The sequence below is a fragment of the Drosophila erecta genome, unplaced genomic scaffold, assembly GCF_003286155.1.
Source record: "Drosophila erecta strain 14021-0224.00,06,07 unplaced genomic scaffold, DereRS2 tig00000126-arrow-pilon, whole genome shotgun sequence".
NCBI lineage: Eukaryota > Metazoa > Arthropoda > Insecta > Diptera > Drosophilidae > Drosophila > Drosophila erecta.
Genome location: NW_020825209.1, coordinates 14,375,139 through 14,393,556, shown reverse-complemented (window position 1 = coordinate 14,393,556; position 18,418 = coordinate 14,375,139). Strand labels below are relative to the sequence as shown.

Below are 18,418 nucleotides of genomic sequence, written 5' to 3'. Positions count from 1 at the left end.
AAGAGTTGTGTTACTTTGCGGACTTGAAGGGCTGTAAGTATGAAGACTTCAACAGATGTGTGCGAGTGATTTCTCGCCTTGAGTCTTCAATTATTCATTTATTTCTTAATTTATTTGCTAATTTACTTCTAAATTTATTTCTAAATTTATTTCTCAATTTCTTTCTTTATTTATTTAATATTTTGCATAATATTTTGAGAAGGATACAACGCATACATAGTCGATTGTCCCATTTCTTCTGCCTTCCTTCGATGTTCATCCTTATCGCACATTCTGTTTGACTTTTCTTGCTCTCCCCACCGCTCACATATTATTTTCGCTAGATTTTCCGGTGACGGGGAGTGGAAAAGCGTGGAGCGCACATGTGCATGTGTGCGAAGTTTGTCATTTGCTTGAAGGCTTCCGTGTCGGATGAAATAATGCTAATGGAATGGAAGCTGCTGTATTTCGACTGTCAATTTAAATCAGGCAAGCAAATTGCACAAAAATATAATACTGCAGAATTTCGACAAATCAAAAACTATGAACGCACATTTGAATTGCTGTCAATTTACATGATTTGTTCTCTGTGCAGTACTTTGGTTTCCATAATGTAGTTGGCCCCATGCCCACGCCCCACAATGTCCACAATATTTTTGGGTGTGCGTGTACGGCTGGCGCCAATGAATATTAAAATATTTGTTGTTTCGTTAAAAACTTTTAATTGGATTGCAGCGTTTTTAATACTCTCATGGCTCCCCAACGCCACGTCCTTTCCCCTTTTCACGCTGGCCCCACAAAAATTGTGCACAAAACTGAAAAATCAATTAAAATGGCCGCTTGTCAGTCAGCGCGTTGAAGGATCAAAAATGTCCAATAAGGACAACGAGAAACGAGAGTCCATTATTGGCGGGGATTAAGCCCTCGAATAATATCAAACACGAGGGGATTTTCGGCATTCTATTAGGTAAATAATATGAAAGGAGACTCGACTGGAACGTACAATTCATGCGAACTACTGTCCATCAATGTAATGAACTTGAAAATACTTGGCAATTTATTAAGTAGTTGCTGAGTGTTAAATAAACGTTGGTGCAATCCATCCCATAGCAGTCACTAATTAAACAGTTTTTAGTTGATTCCCCTATATGCTAAATAAAATATGCTTAGTTCTGGTATGGTGGTCAGTTTTTATTAGATAATTATACATTTTACTTTTTTTTTGGTTTCGCTTTCGCTTGGTTTTTGTTTTTTATAAATATTTCATCTACATAGTTTATATATTCATGTGTATATATATTTCATTTATAGCCATAGAACAATTATCACATCTTACATATGTATGTTGGCTACACTTAAACGTATCCATTACATGTTTACTCAAATGTATGTGGGTGTGGGTGTGTGTGCGTGTGGACGGGTATGTGTATGTGTATGCGTCTGTGTATGTGTGGGTGCATTTGTGTCGATAGAGAAACGGAAGTGAAAAGTAAGAAAAGCGTGAAGGACTGATAGAGTTGCATTTAAAGGGATGGAATGGAAAAGTAACACATGGGTGCATGTGGTAAGCTCCTGGCTGCTGGAAGCCCATCTACCATGTCCCATGGTCCCCTCTCTGCCAACTTTCCACATTTCCACATTTCCAATAAGATCTCAACCAATTTATTTCCTTTTTCTTCAGATTTTGTCTGCCTTTTCGCCTGCCGTTTTTCCACGAGCTTCTTGGTAATTAGACTTGGCAACGTCGGGTTGCATCAAAAGTTTGCTCATTTATATTGTATAAACAGCGAGAGTCCCCCTCCATTTCTTGGCCTTCTTGTTTCCGGCCAGTTTGTCCGTTTAAGTACGTTCCGTTTCATTCAGTCAGTTGGCCATTTAATTTTTCAGCTGGCGCTGAGAAGTATGCTACATTTTCGACTCAGCCAAGTTCAGTGCGCTTGTGGATGTGTGTGTTTCTGTGCGTGTGTGCGCGTGTGTGTGTGTGTGTGTGTGTGTGGGCCGTGCTTTGTAAGCTGTTTTGTATTAAACGTTTTAGCCTGGCGGCGCTGTCAGTCGGCAAATTTCAAAGGCTGGCCAAAACAGCAAGGGCAAAGGACACGAACAAAGTCAAAGGCGAAAGCAAAGCAAAAGTGAAAGTAAAAGGCTGAACAACATGGGCGGGATTGGTAAATGCATTAGTTATTTAAAGAGTGAAAACATTTGTTTTGTCCTGTTGTCCTGTTGTCCTGTTGCCCTTACACACACACACATACACAAAGGGGGCGTTGATAATGCTAATGGCCATGCAGATGAAGGGGTAAATACAAAGCGACTACAGTCGAACTTCCATAAGGCATACAAAGCTGTCAGGGTCGCACAAGCTACAGTGATTCCTCTGATTTCTGTTGCGAATGTCAAGGTAAAGCTAACAAAAGCATTTCGGTAATTAGTTAGTTTTCTTTGTACAAATTAAAGCAATTTGACTTAATTAACTCAACAAATAGGAGCAAAATCACGTTTGCAGGTCTTTTGTTAAATCTATTTTCCAGCTATTTCCGCTTAAAGTTTCGAAAGCATTCGAAAGTATTCATGAGTTACACATTCAAAATGGAAGATGTCCCTGCCAATTCGACCTGAACGAGTTCAGCTTTCTGGATAGCCGACTGTTGAAATCGAAATCCTCGTATTATCCATGCCGTGCGCGTGTGCATGTGCTGTATGTGCTGTATGTGCTGCATGTGCTACATGTGTGTGAGTGTGTGTGAGTGTGTGTGTGCTATGCCACGCCCCCGTTCGCCTAATGCCTAATGTACGGCGCCTAATAGATGCACTCCCCCAGCAAATCGCACTCGCCCTTCTCCAACGGCTTCAGCCACAGCGGATTGTAGTTGGGGCACAGTTTGCGGTGAATGGGTATACGGATTTGGACGGGCGTCGCTGCCACGCCCTCCCAGCTGTCCCGCCCCTCGAAGCGGGTGCCATCGGACCTGTTGCACTGCATGCTCAGCGGCTCCTGCATGTACATGGTGTAGAGCTGATCGATCCGCGGCTGGGTCCACTCGATGCTCCGGTAATTGGACGACCTGGCTCCATTCAGATGCACGCCGTGCTGATGCTCCGTGCTGCAAGCATACAAACTTCAGTTATTTAGGACATACTAGGCTGGTATATGAGCTCCATGCTAATGCGTTCATCCTAGCACAAATCGAACTACCAATAATTACGATTGCTAATCAGTCGGGTAGGTTTTTATTTTTTGTAACAAACTAAATTTGCATGCAGATACTTAAAGCAGCCAATTGAAACTTAATTGATACCCTGCAAAATCGGATTTATGCACGAGTGGGGCAATCCATTTAATGCTTTGTTACGTGGCCCTTAAAATTAAGTTTATTGTCACTAGTAGAACGCAATGTGATCGCTTAAGTGAAGGCTAAAGTCCGCAAAGACCGCAACAATAACTTCAACTTTGGAAGGCAATTTCCATTTCCAACTCCCACCGGGCGGATGAGGATGCCATGCGAATCCGGATGCGGATATGGCTACACACAGGCCGCATTCCAAGTTACCCGATGCGGTGGCCCTAATCTAATGTAAACTTTGCCATCAACTGCTTAAAGTTGGCAATTAGCGAACACCTTTTTGGGCCCAAGCGAAGGAAATGGGGTTTTGAAATAGGGGTAGGGGGCGTGGCCGCGGGAGGCGAACAAAGAGCATTTCGCCGTTATGAATGCGCCGAAGGAATCGAGCCTCGAAAGGGAATGCCGAAAAGTTTCCCTTTGATGCAGAAGGAGCCGGGCGGCAGGATCCCCCCCTTAATGAAAACCCACAATGCCACCGCGCATCACCCTCAAGCCCTCACCCCGCTGGATACCCGCCACTGCCCCATGGTGGCGTCGCCTGTCGTCGCTTTCGCTGCGTAGATTAAAAAATATTTCATCCATTAACGCCGCAAAACGCCCGCGGGACGGATGGATAGAATGCCATGAATGTGCATGGGCGTTATAATTGTTGAATAAAGCAAGAGGCTGAAAAGGGGAGAAGAACAAACACAAACGCAAAAAAGAAGGGATAAGCCAGGGTATGAGTCAGCCAGGCATGCCTGCCTGCAGCAGTTTTGCAAATCAAAGGGTTTCCTGGTGGCAACATCGATCAATCCTAATTTAATCAAACTGGGGCAAATAGCTCATCGCACAAACTTAAACGGATAGCTGCGAAATACTAGTTACTATTTACATTCCTGTTATTTACATAACAGGAAGGATTTAGGCATAGCATTCGCTTTTTATACGTTAATTTACAGGCATCAAATCCGACATCCCAGCTATTAAATGAGTAATAAAAGCCAGAGCTCACCGCTTCATGTAAATAAAGTAGTTCTCGAGCGTCTCCTCGGAAACGGAACTCTTGCAGACCTCCAGCTTGGTGGCCGGATAGTAGTGGATGTAGTTGACGCACATCTCGTCGCTGATGGAGAAGCCGCCGAGGGCGGCGGTCTGGTCATCCTTGGTATTGTAGTAGCAAGTGGTCACCAAAGCGTCGCCCTACAAAAAAGCAATGGATTGCACACATTTGCCATATAATTAACTATACAAATGCTTATAAATAGCTTGACAGTGCTTCCATGTCAAATGGAATCTATTTTCTGGGTGAAGGATCTTACGGGCAGGACACGTGGCTTGTAGTGCAGGGTGCGCATCTCCTGGAAGTGGTTCGAGTAGAAGTCATCGCGATTCACCTCGCGCAGCTCCTGCTCGCCGCGAAAGTGGCGGGTGAGGACGCGGACGCCACGTAGATGGGTGTGCAGTTGGGAGCCAAAGATGATGATGCCCGTGGCCGGAAGAGCGGCGCGAGTGCAGTCCGCCACACAGTAGCCGCTTAGCGGGAACGCGGTTTGGCCAGGCGGAATGGCCATTTTGTCGGTGTACTCCAGACCCAGTTCCATGACGGCGGCGTCATACTGACGCAGTGTCTTTGACATCTTGATGCGGAAGCCGGAGTTGTCCACCAAGCCTGAAATGAGAATTTTCGTTCAAAATTGCTCCATTTCGCTGTGGAATATTTGATCAATTGATTGATAAACCCACGTTTTTCTCTCAAACAAAAGCGACGCAGCCTATCACTTAACCAAATCGGTTCGGGGTAATCCTCTTTGGACCACCCACTTCCATGCCGGCCCACTACTCACCACTCTGCTTCTCCGGATTATTGAAGTGTACCTCCAGTCGAACGAACGGATTGAAGCCGGGTCCGCCGATTGGCAGACCGGCTTCCGGAGGATAGGTAAAGGTGCCGGCGCCCATGGCCCACAGGACCATTACCTTCGAGCAGATCTTGGCCCGTACCGGCATCTGTTCGCAGTCGCCGTTGTACAGGGGAATCTCCTCGTGCTCGCCGGCCTCGCAGTGGAACACTTCCATGTGGTGCACGATGCCCGGCGTCCGGATGAGCGGCTCGAACTGGACGATGTGATGGCGTCGCCGGAGATTGCCCTCCAGTCGCTGAACGTGACACCAGTAGGTGGTCTCCTGGCTGGGAATCGGCGCCTCCTGCAGGGTGATCTCCATGTGATCCAGCTCGCTGGCGGGTTAAGCAGTTCAGTTATATTCCCACATCGATATAATCAGCCACTTACGTCTCGGGTATCAGTATCTTGTCGGCACGGAGCAGCTGCAGCATCTTAACACCCGCCTCATGCGGAGCAGTCACATTGGGCAGCGCGAACTGGTGATCCTCCAGAGCCAGCTCCGTTTCACCACGGGCCCAAACCACGTACATAGTGCCCTCCTGCAAAACACACACATGAATATCCACGGAGCTCGGACTGCCCAGGATCAGCTCACATGGAGTCGCAGATCCAAAGGGTCGCAGGTGTCGAACTTGCGCCTAAAGGCCAGCGTGAACTCATCCATCTTGAAGACCTCGCAGTCCTGCTGGTAGTCCCGCCTCACCCACCGCCCATCCGGACTGGTGTACGTATCGGTTACCGCGTTGAAGAACCCATTCTGATTCTCGAAGAAGCAAATATCCGCATCCGCCAAGCCGCCGCGCTTCGAGAATCCCAGATAGAACCAGCGGTGCTGCTCGTTGAAAGCATTCTGCAGGTGGAAGAGCACCTCCTGCTTGTACCAGTCCACCATCCAGCTCAGCTTAATCTCCTTGTCGTCCAGGTAGATCTCGTGCAGCTTTGTGTCGGATAATCCTGGAGTACAGAGAGAAAGTGAGAACTCATTGTTTCATACGCAGCATTACTTCATTGCTCATTTTTTTTTATGTGATATGTTATAAATATATAAAATGAATATGTAAATAAATATATAAATAATTATATACAAATATCTTAACAGAAGACACCCCATTCTGCGATCTTCTTTAATATATGCCTTTTTTATGCCTTAATGAAAATAATAATAATAAAAACAACATATATAGTATATATTTTCCCACTGATCTTCTCTGCTTTTGTAAAATACGTCCATTCTTTGCTTGACAATCTCAAATGTCACATAAGGAACTGTGATAAATTTATTACCCAGTGAGTAGAAAATAAGTTCCTGAGCGGCCTAAACATCAAAATTAGTTTAAACTCAGCTAACAATCGGAAAGCGAAATGCTGCAAGTAGCGTCGGGGAATCGGGAGGAAGGCCAGGTGGTGGAACTGAAGAAGACCAAGTACTTGCCCTACCTGTTCAACCTGGTCATGCCGAAGTCGTTCTACCACAGCCATAACAGAATCGTGGTGGCCCGGCTCTACTCCAATGTCCACAAGCACGACAAGCAGGCAGCCGAGTTCTTCGAGGGCTTCCAGACGCCCTGCTTCGAGGTGCCGGCTTCCATGTTCCCGGGTGAGGCGCCGCTGAACAAGATCGTCTTCATGCCCCCGGTGATGTTGCCCATGGGCTTTGAAGCCGGAGGCGTTTTTGGCCCGGGTGTTCTGCCACGGCGTTCCTATCCCATCGACCTGACGGCCTCGGGTCACAAGGGTCAATCGCCACCGCTGTTCGTCGGTCTGCGCAGGCTGTACGTCCAGCTGCCGTCGGAGATCGAGAGTTTCCTGGACAAGATGGGCGAGTTCCCGGCCACCCAGGACACATTGGTGTACGGGATGCGTCGCTCCAATCAGCTTTTAAAAGAGGAACAGGCACAGGAACTAATGCTTCGCAATGACTTGTCCTTGTCGATGGCCTACAACTTGCCGGCTCCACCGACTCCACCGTCGCCCTATCCCTATCGCCATGTCCCGGTGCAGTACAACATATACACCCCGGATCTGTCCAATGTGCTGATGATGATGCCGCACCAGCGCAAACTAACGGTGGCCATTCTGTCCACCGTCAACAATCCGCATGTTCCCTCGGTGGCACTCGCCACCATGGGCGATGAGGAGTGCCCCAAGTTCGAGCTGCCCAGCGATGTCTTCCCCATCTGTGAGGGCGTCAATCGGCCAATCTTTCTGCCCAGGCGCTTCTTGCCCAAGGGATTCGAGTCCGGCTGCGTCTTCAAGCCGGGAAGTCTTTCGGAGCTGTGGTTCATGGGCTACATGGGTCGTTTCAGTCCTCCACAACCGCAGCACAACTGTGCCATCACACCACCGCTGTTCGTGGGAAAGATCTCCCGCGTCGTGTTGGCCTTCGACTTGATGAAGAACATCCAAATGGAGTACGGAGCTGCTCAGTCTTCGGCTCAGTCAGAGGGATCGCTCAATGCTGTCGAGCCTAAGAAGCCCAACGTTCCCATTACCAAGGGCTTTTTGGTAATGGAAACGGAGCACCCGACGCCTCCAAGTGGTGGTTACAGTTTGCAAAGCTACCAAGAGGGCAGTGCTAAAGGATGCGTTGTGAAGGTCGAAAAAGGTGAGACTCAAGAAATGGATGAAGCACATCCAACCAAAGAGGAATCGAAATCGGAGGAGGAAGGCGAAGTCCAGTCAGGAAGTCAGGAGGAGAAGTACCTCTCGTGGTTCAAAGTTGATAGCGACATTGATCTGATTGCCGAGACCATGGTCGACATGGGCACTGCCCAAATGAGTCTGATCGATGAGGAGGCACTGCCAGGAGTCGATGGTGCGTGCGTCTTGAATCAGCTGCGCGAGGTCTTCGAGGATCGCAACGAGATTCGCCAGAACATTGACCAGTTGATACATGATCACATCTATCGGATGAATCGTGACCGCATGCTGGCCCTGCGCCTGCCAATCCGCTCTTATTTTCGTATGTACGATAAGGTTGACAACCAATAATTGTGCAAATATGGAATGCCATGCCTCGTACCAATCGATTTATTGATTTATGGAAATTTTATAAAATAAAATTGCCCAATTCCCAATATTAACATCAGTTACCTTGAGTTACATTTATTCCTTCTTCATTCTCCTAACCTACATAATCAAAAATTCACCAAAAACATGGAGCATAGTGTTAAGAACAGGATTTGTGTTTCAAGACAGTTTTTACTCTTTTGATTCAATTTCTAAGGTTGTTATTGGCATAAGTTGGCTTAAATTGCCAACCAAATTAATGGGATGTCGCCTTGGTTGGTTAGATACCAACACCCAGTGGAAGGACCCTGGCTCAATTTATTAATTAGGGCACTTGAGCTTGTATGCGATGCGATTGGGTGGCCCAGCTGCGAGGCCAATTTCCCGCGGGAACCGATGCTGTCAGTGTCATCCGACCTGTTACTCAGTTAAAGTCCTGCAGGACATTCCACCAGCCAGCGGGAGAGGCGGAGTTATAGCCGCCTATTAAGCCGGCTACACTGCTTTGCTTACCAATTCCTGGGCAACTGGGCAGCGTTCGTGGAGATAGCGCGATAATCAAGTTGCCTTGTACTAATTACCCAAATAAAAGCGAGCCACGCGACTTCAATTTGTCCACTTCCCTGTCCATAAGCCCATGTAGCCCTCAGGAACTCAGTAACTGAGTAGCTGAGTAACTGAGTAACTCGCGATGTCGTGGTTACCCAGGGCATCCATGAAGTCCGGGGCATAAAGGACAGCGTGGATTTATGTTGGCAGCAACTTGGGCGAAATGGCAGCACATCAGGCACATCAATTACGGCAACAATATCAACAGCAACAACAGCAGCAATCGTGGAGCCAGTGGAGTGGCAGTAACGAGAGCGAAGGAAAACCCAATAAAATGTCAAATCCAATTGGCAAACATACGCCGAGATCGAGGACGACGAGCACGATGAGGATGCGGATGCGGATGCGAATGCGGACTCTGGATGCGGATGCGAATGTGGCTTTGCGGGGCAGTTCGTAAAGTATATCAAACTGTGTGCCATGGCGCAAATACATAAAGAAATATTGGATGAAACAAAATAATTTATAAAATGTACATTTGGCGTTGCTCATATTTCGTTGTTCAAAATTGCCTATGATTTATTACTGAAGGAAAAACATTATAATTCTACATAGAGGTGCTACAAAATTAAAAAAAAAAAACTATGTCTTATATTGATGGTCAGATATTTGACGATTCTAGCAGCTGTGTAACTTATAGATCGCAAACTCAATCAAAACCTAATCCAAGCAGCTGGCTAGCCGTTTATTTCTGCCAGTGTACCTAGATGAAGACACTGAAGGCAGTGGAAAAGCGATAGCGAGAGCGAGAGCGACAATAAAAACACTCGATTACAATCAAAAGTGACAGGGGTCCGTGGTTTTTACACGGTACCAGTGGGGCTGTGGGGTCAGCGGGGGTCATTTGACATGGGGCATTTGAAAGGAGTAGAAGGGAATGCGGGGGGACATAGGATTTCGGGCGGTGGTGCGTTGATGAATTTCGCTTTCTGCCAGCTAGCAGTCCGTGCCAGAGCAGTTCAATCAAGTTCGGCGGAAGTAATATGCCCCGAAAACGAGTTTGGCCACCAGCAGCCACATGCCGAAGCCACCCACCCAACCGACCGCCAATGGGCACCCACTTTGCTCTTTCCGCACCTTAAACCACTGTCTGTGTTTGCCACTAAAATTGATTTGTTACTGTACATATGTCTCACTTCGCTTGTACAAGGCGCACGGACACGGATGCGAATACAGCTACAGATACAGATACGGATACGGATACAGATACATTGACCCAACCGCAAGGACCCCAACGAAGCGGAACTGGAAAACCCCAAAACCCCATTGCTTTCTTTTTCCGGTGAAAGTTTGGTAATACGAAACAAATCGGTTTTGTAGTTACGTTCCCACCATTTGCCATTTCGCAATTTTCGCAAGGGGAACTGAATTGAGTTCCGAAAATTCAGTAGGAAATGGGTTCACTCATAATTGGCTCGTTGATCCTTAAATGCCTGGCATGCATTTAAGGACTTGTTTTAAAAATATTTCTATATATCTATGATGACATCAGCAACCTTGAGCCGCATCTCATTGGAATTCCTTATGAGCTTCGCCCTAACCCACCGACATAATAGCCGTATTATGCTGGTACAAATATCCATATCTACCTAAGTAATTCAATTTGTATTACTTTTACTTTTTGATTGGAATGGGCTCGTGCAAGTTCATTGTAGATTCAGTTGGTGGAACTGGCCCAGTTGATTCGATTTGGCATTGATTGGGCTGCCATTCGAATTTACACTCTGCGTTTCTGTACGGTCTGGTCTTTTGGCAGTTTGATTCCCGGCGAACAATTGCCAATGGCCTCTGTATACCTATGTACATGCATGCAGTCCATAAGTCGAAGGCATACTGTAAGTGTGATAAAATTTAATAAACTTGAAGTTTATTGCATTTGCTCGACTGCGTCTCGGTTGTGTTGTTCGCCCCTTATCCAATCGAAAACTTTTTCGATTTTTCCAATCCGCTTGAACTTGAAATGCCATTTTGACGCACCACTCATTCCGTTTTTGTTTTTCTGGGCAGGGGAGCTAAACTGTGGCGGATCCTTGGGACTGCGCCACATAGTTTTGTGTCTCCGGAGTCCGGACTGATGGTGGGATGATGGGTGATGGGAACGATGAGGATGTTGGCGTTGCGGAAATGCCAAGGCGCACAGGAATTTTCTTATTATTTACTGGATGCGATGCGAACGGCACTTGAAGGCATGTCCAATATCTTGCCACCCACCAGTCACTCTGGATTCTCGCAAATCCACCCGCCCATCGAACATGCTTCGAAGTACTTCTCAGAACAGCACTGCAATTAAAGTGTAGTGGAACTGGTCTCAAAGTGTTTAAAAATCGCTAACTGTCTTACAATCAAAATTGCGAAACGCTTTCTTCTTTCTGCCCATACAAAACAACTGGATTCATGGTATTGGCCACCTTTGAATTGGAAACGAAATGCATTCGTGGCAGTGTAGGTTTTGCATTTGGACGTTGGACGCTGCCAAAGGCGCTCTGGGATGATGTCATTATAATAATGTTATATGCACAAATCGTCAATTGGTTTGGCCCGAGGACGATTTAGCTTGCCTTTAGTCGCCCATCGTTTTAACCATCCCCTGCCCTCCCCTCTTATTTGTCGCATTTCCAGCATTTTCAGCATTTCCCCTTCCCGTTTTCCTCTGCCTCATCCATTCACATTCCGATTCCCATTCGCTCATTCAAATTGCCGCTCAAGTGACGCAAAAGCATCTGGGGAATGAAATGTTCGTGCTTTCCCCGGACTTTCTCCCATATTCATCCCTCCGCCCTTCCGCCCCTCCGCCCCTTTTCGCTGCCCCACTTAACACTTTATTGGATTCCTTTTGCGGATGCCAGTCGGTTTGCTGTTCTTGTTGTTCCTGCTACTCTTATCACTTATCATTATCCGCGCCCTCGGCTGTCCACTTCGATTGCCATGTTGTCCATGACATTGGCTCATAATATAGACAGATAGACTGGGTCCGTGTACTTTGGTTATGCACTAACTGGTCAAGAGCAGTTCGCAATCATCAAAGCACCATTAACCATTATCAATTATCAATTATCCATTTCCCATTATCCATTATCAATTATCTATTATTATCCATTATCCATTATCCAGTATCCAGTATCCAGTATCCAGTATCCAGTATCCAGTATCCAGTATCCAGTATCCAGTATCCAGTATCCAGTATCCAATATCCAGTATCCATTATCCAGTATCCAGTATCCAGTATCCAGTATCCAGTATCCATTATCCAGTATCCAGTATCCATTATCCATTATCCATTATCAATTATCAATTATCAATTATCAATTATCAATTATCAATTATCTATTGTCCATTATCCATTATCCATAATGGATAATCCATAATCCAGCAGCATAATGTTCAAATACCTTTGGCAAAGTTTACACTATCACATATCTATTCTTATTTTCGAACTCGCAAAAAGTGCTGCCTACTTTTTTGGGCTTGCGCGAGTTGAATAAAGAGTATCTCTTTGTCGACTTCTGCTGGAGTTTGTGATATGGTCGCGCCTCCCTTTGATTGAGACAAATATTTGGACAAATTTTGCTTTCGCTTAGACAGCCCACATACATTCCTTTCCGTTGGCAAAACCCTTAGAAATGCGGTGGCGGCGGCGGCTCAATATAAATTATTGAGGACTTATTGGATGTACTGCCTACAAGCCCACACACACATGTACGAGTATATTGGCATTTTAATGGACTTCCTATCACTCCAACGTAGACAAAAACTTCTTGGTGATAATAGCTTTTGGTACACATGTTTAGTGGGCTTTACATCAAGTGGATACGAAGTAACCTACACTTCCGAACTCTAAAATGCTCGGTTTATGAAGAATATTTTAGTTTTAAAAAGATGGATATTTTGTGTAGAGTAAACTTTTTTTTCGCATTTTGCCTTTGCGGAATCGCGCCAAATTCGCACTTTCTCTTGTACAAATGAGCGCACGTTTAGTTTATCATAAAGCTTATTTATGGTAACCACTTTGCGCCACCTTTCGATGGCGATTCCCAAGTGATGATGATGACGACCGATCCGCAGAAAGGTGTGTTTAAGTACCACATATACACGTCCACTTGTACATGGGCGTAGGCAGAGGGAGGCTGTTCCGCAACCGAGGTGACACATTGAGTAATGACACCCCCAAGTCGATAATCCATTAGGATGTCCAGCACTGGGCCCTATGAATCGTTAATGTCTCCGGGGAGCCCTGCTTAGTTTACTTATTTTTATTTATTTTGCGTATAAAAGGGTCTGGGATAAGTGGCAGTGAAATAAAACAGATGTCAGAACAGCATTTTTTCTATTGCTCGAAGCCAAGTTAAATGGCCAACTGTCAAACTAATCGAAGGCAAAGAGAAACTATACTTTGCCCAGGCCTTAGGTTTGGAAATACGCCATATTTATGGATCCCCATCACTATTGTGTCTCGAAGTGTATGAAGCTTTTAGGTCTGTCACTTTCACTTTGTCAAGGAGCTGACGAGTCCTTTACAAGTTCCGCTTCGCTCATAAAGAGAGTCAACCCCGCCGGAAAACGTGAAGCGTATTTTACGCGTTAATTTAGTTTGCATTTTTGTGGGCATTTCGCGTGGCATATGGATGGCCCCCAAAGGCGACATTTGGCATACAATATTGGCAAGGAAGCGGAAAAGCGGAAAAGAGGGAAAACGGGAAAACGTAAAACGGAAAACGGAAAACCGAAAACCGGGAGCTGCATATGTTAGAAGGTGGGGAGGGGAAAACGTGGCCAAAACGCACGTGAATGTAAACGGCCGCAGGCTGTTGCATAAATAACAAAGCCGCCAAATTGCCACGGCCACGTTTTTGGCCAAATGACGCTATGACCACGCGCAAAAAAAGAAAACCAAAACCCAAACCGAAACCGAAACCAAAACCAAAAAGAAACCAGCATAAGCCAAGAACAAAAAAATGGAGTGAGAGAAGGTCCAAAACTGCGGCTGCGACTGCGGCCTCTGATAAATAAATTAAAAGGCACACGCAAAACAGCGGGAACAGCCCAAAAGTTTCCCATGCAACTTCAACCTAATAAAGCTGACCACGCACCGCACAGTGGTCGGTTGAGGGGGGCTGAGGGGGGTGGTTGGGCGGATACAGCCATGCAGTCGGCAAAAAAACCGCCAACGCGTGGCCACACAACGGCCCAAAGCGGCAAAAACGGCCCAAAAGCGGAGCTGCAAAGCCACAGTCCTAAACAAAATTGATAAGGCCAAAAAAGGGGGGAAAAATGGTCGGCACATGCAGTATGCCCGATGGCAGAAATACCCTAACATTCGAGCCGTTTCAGCTTAGTCTTAACATAAACAATACCGACAACAAAACAATACATGATCAAAGTTCCAAACTCTTAATATTAAAACCCAAATAAGCTGAGATAAATATAAATGAGCTGAAATATATTACTTTTACCTTTTTTGCACACCTAATTTTTGGTTTTATCCCTTTGAAAAAGTGAAAAAACCGGTTAGTTGAACAAATGAAATAAAACTATCAACTTTCTGATCTGTTTGGTAATAATGAATGGCGAAAGTTTAGCCAAACTGTTGATGCGAACGAAATAGGGTTTTTGTAAATACTTTGTACCCATTTGCAAAGTTTCCGTCCGCAACAAAACAACCAATTTATATAGTTAAAAAGTACCCTCCAATTCCAACGGGAATGGATAACAAGCGATGTCCAAGCGAGTGCAGCTGCAAAATTGCATGCTGGCTGCTTGGTGACGAAGGAGCCTGTTTTCATTTGGTTATTTGATGCCACCAGCACACAAAAAAGTGGCCAAATCGGGGAAGGGGCAACGGAGAAACGGAAGAACGGGAAAACGGAAAAACCAAAGAAAAACAATCTGAGGTGATCAGAATATCGAGTGTGGCAGAGAAGAAAGTGCCGAAAGTGCTTTCCATGTGCCCACTGCTCTATAAACAAATGCTGCTCAGCCTATTGTTATTGGTACGCTGTATCTTTCATCTAAAAAAATATATATTATTACATTATTATTATTATATATTATATTTCTGAAAAACAATTATTAGCTTTTCTTTTAGACCAAGTAGTGCCGGATTGTCACGGATTCGCGATCTGAAGTCAAGTTCTTGAGAGCTAATCAGTCCACCCAACTGATTCGGGTTTTATGATGTATCTAAAGTCCCCTCCATGTTCATGGCTATGAGGCACTTGTCCCGTTAACTTGGCAAAAAGAAAAGGGGCAAAGGGGGCGTGACAAGGGGCTGTGGGTGGATGGTGGTTGGCATGGCCTAAAACCTTATCAGTGTGCCTGAGTGTGTGTGTGTGCGTGCTGGCTAAATTAGGTTTCATCTTTGGGCAATTTTCCTTTGCTATTTTGCTGCCTTTTTTGCACTCTGTTTGCAAACTAATTTACCGTTAGTTATTGCTTGGCATCTGCGTGTGTTTGAGGGTGTGTGTGTGTGTGTGTGTGTGTGTGTGTGTGTGTCTATCTCAGCATGCATATGCCGGCCATTTGTCTGCCACGCCTTGACCATAAATAACACGTTCTTTAGGGTCCTGGATACACCAACACAAGCGTGCCGCACACGTAGCCACAGATACAGATACTCGCACACAGATACACACACGCACACAGATACACGCACGAACACAGCTGCAGAGTTGTCACTTATAAATGTGCAGCTATTTCCATTAAGTTGTTGTCATCACTAACGTGCCTGCGAGCCTCATTTGACCATCGCCAAAGGCTCTTGGCCAAAACAAAATTGGCTCCTTCTGCCACATACTCTGCGATACTGGATGGAGTGCTGTGGCTTTGCAGTCGAGTTGGAACGTAAAATCGGAATATATCTCATCCAACCTAAGACACCTTTGTAGAGATTTCCAAGCCAAATGACTATGAACTGGTTAAGCAATATATTCTTGTATATCAGTCTAATAGTTGTAAATAAACAAACATATATGTATGAAAACATCGCCTTGATGGAACAAATTGTTGGGCAAGTGTATGAGCCAAGTTGACGAGACTGCCTATGTGGGACTCCTTGTTTTATGTTGGGTTTGTTCAGGGCAGGCTAAGAGAAAGGTCAGGGAAACAAGTCACTAGGTAATCTACAGCTAAACGGCAAATGGTCGGGGGAATGGGATTTGAATGAGGTTGGGGGGTGGCTGGTTTGGGCTGGTATGAGATGAGTGGTGGCTAACCGACTTAATCACAAGAAAAGGACGTCACAGTCTTAACTTGGCCTGCTCCCCTGCTATCCCCACCACCCTCCCGCGAGCTCTCTTTGTATCTCTGCCTGTTTCCCTGCCTCTGTTGCCAGTCTCAGTCATTCGAATCTGCAGTGTCAGCCATTCATTTGGTTAATGACATTGTGGCGGTTGCTGCGCCAAAAGCCACAGTGGGCGAAGGGAGGACTGGGGGGATTCATGGCTAAGAAGGAGGCAAGAAAGCATCTCCAAGATACTTTTCAACTATACACCGTGCAGAATGATGATCATATTTGTAATGCAAAGCATAGAATTGTAAGAATTGACACATTGCAAATTATAACAGCTCTTTTGTTAAATGGCTTAACGAATGTTTAAGCTTTATTTCGATTTTTGATTTGGCGCATTTCTGTATCCGAAGAAGGCACAACTGCCAACCGAGTTGGGAAACAAAAATGTATCCGCAAGTATGAATGCAGTATCAGGTGAATGTATCGGATGACCCAAAGAATTTCTCTCTGTGCTCGTGTTTGTTGTGTTGTTCATGACGCCGTTTGTGTGTGTGTGTGTGTGTGTGTGTGTGGGCATATGAAAGTGGTCGTCCGCCAACACCACTTTGGCCCCCTTTATGAAGTCCAAACTCTGGTTGAATTATTTTAGCAGCAACTGTTGTCTGCCGATGTTGTTGGCTTTGTGCTAATGCAGCATGCCCATTCACATCTGCCCCTCCTTTGTGCCCCTTGCAACATCCACCCCCTCCCCTGGGATGTGCCAGCAAGAAATGGAAATGAAATTTAAATTAAAAAAAAAACACTCACACACACATTAAAATAGACAAACAGACGAGAACGTATGGCATGTAACTGAATTGAATTAAATGTACAAATGTCGAGATCTGAGCCAGATACATACATATGTATATACGGGTATATGCATTTGCATTATGCTGAGTCTATGTCCAAATATGCCTAGGATGTGTACAAAGTACAATTGTGGGATCTAGCATAAATTGTCGGTGAGCTATTGTTCTGCATTTAATCATATGTTTGGTATAGCATGGTAGTATTCCGTTATTAAATATTAGGGGGAGTATTATTTGGAATCCCTATGATATATGGTGCAAATGCTAATAAAAGGCATAACTTCACACCAAAAGACGTGTGTAATTAATTATACAAGGCAGTTTCCAAGGCAAACAGTGCATTAAAGCTTCGGCTTGCACTTTTCTCTTTCTAAATTTAAAATGTCATCATTAGACCTCTGGTAGCAGTTAAATAAAAAACACAAGTCACTAATTAATGCGCTGCTGTTAATGAAATGTAGGCCAAAAGCGGAAAAATACCGAGGTCTGACTGGGGGCTTGACCAATATAGGCGCCCCTCGCTTTAGTGACTTAATAATGGCTTAACATTTGCATGGCTTACACACACACAGCAGCTGCTGCACACACACACACATATGCATACGTACGTGCATGCATGTATGTATGATTCAATTTGGCTGCAATGAAGACATTGACACGCCCCCAGGCTAAAATACCGCCCATCGCCGTCACATTCCACAGCATTCTTCACATTCTTCACATCCTCCACATCCTCCACATCCTCCGCTTGGCAACTCCCACATTTTCAACCCAACTGAACTCTCACTAATGAGTTTCAAATGGAAAGTACTCAATGGAAAGTACCCCATCGCTCCGCTCTCTACTCTTTCCATATTCCCTGTTCGCTGCACCCGGCCACGCCCCTTAATTGCAACGCCCTCGATTTGGAATTTTTTCCATTCTTCGATGTTGGACAGGACGACCCTTTTGGGCACTCGGGCACTTGGGCTCTTGGGCACTTGGGCACTTGATGCATCGCACTCGAACGCCCGGCGATGCGATAATGGCTGCATGGAGATTGTTGAATGGAGGATGCATGCAGGATGAAGGATGAAGGATGCAGGATGGATCGGCTGATGATTCCCGATTTCCAAATGGTTTTCCTTTTAATGTGCGCCACATACCCTAGTTGACCCAAATCGGCAGAGGAGCAGGGGTTGCTTGGTTGCCTCAGTCGCTTCATGGATTTGGATTTGGCTTTAGAGTTGGAGCTGCAGTTGGAGTTGGAGTTGGAGTTGAGGTTGGCATGGACTTTGGATTTTGGGGGCTGGACGACCAGACCAACCACCCACCACCGCTGCCCCAAAATGACAGACAGAAGCGAAATTTGAATTTTGCATAGCAAATTCTGAAGCCATAATAAATCCGTACACATTTTTAGTGCTGCCGCTGAGAGAAAAAGCGATTCAAAGATCCGAAAATAAAGCCTTTAAATAGCTAACGATATGCTAAGTAAATAAATAATTGCATACAACAATAACTTGCGATTTAGAGGAA

At 45.4% G+C, this 18,418-nt stretch overlaps 2 protein-coding genes across 2 annotated transcripts in view; one reads left to right on the top strand and one right to left on the bottom strand.

Moving 5' to 3' along the window:
* Positions 1–2,725: 2,725 nt before the first annotated feature.
* The window catches only part of LOC6551562 (tyramine beta-hydroxylase), a 29,039-nt gene continuing 13,346 nt past the window's right edge, over positions 2,726–18,418 (bottom strand). Inside the window, exons 3-8 of the mRNA XM_001978565.3 lie at positions 5,802–6,160; positions 5,594–5,745; positions 5,147–5,538; positions 4,622–4,971; positions 4,315–4,502; positions 2,726–3,080 (exon numbers count right to left, since the gene is read on the bottom strand). Of these exons, the coding sequence (XP_001978601.1) occupies positions 2,777–3,080; positions 4,315–4,502; positions 4,622–4,971; positions 5,147–5,538; positions 5,594–5,745; positions 5,802–6,160 (1,745 nt within the window). The 3' untranslated portion in view covers positions 2,726–2,776. The remainder of the gene's footprint in view (positions 3,081–4,314; positions 4,503–4,621; positions 4,972–5,146; positions 5,539–5,593; positions 5,746–5,801; positions 6,161–18,418) is intronic.
* LOC6551563 (DM7 family protein GG17591) lies at positions 6,569–8,197 on the top strand. Its single transcript, XM_001978566.1, has one exon. It carries the CDS (start codon positions 6,569–6,571, stop codon positions 8,195–8,197), a length of 1,629 nt encoding a protein of 542 aa, XP_001978602.1.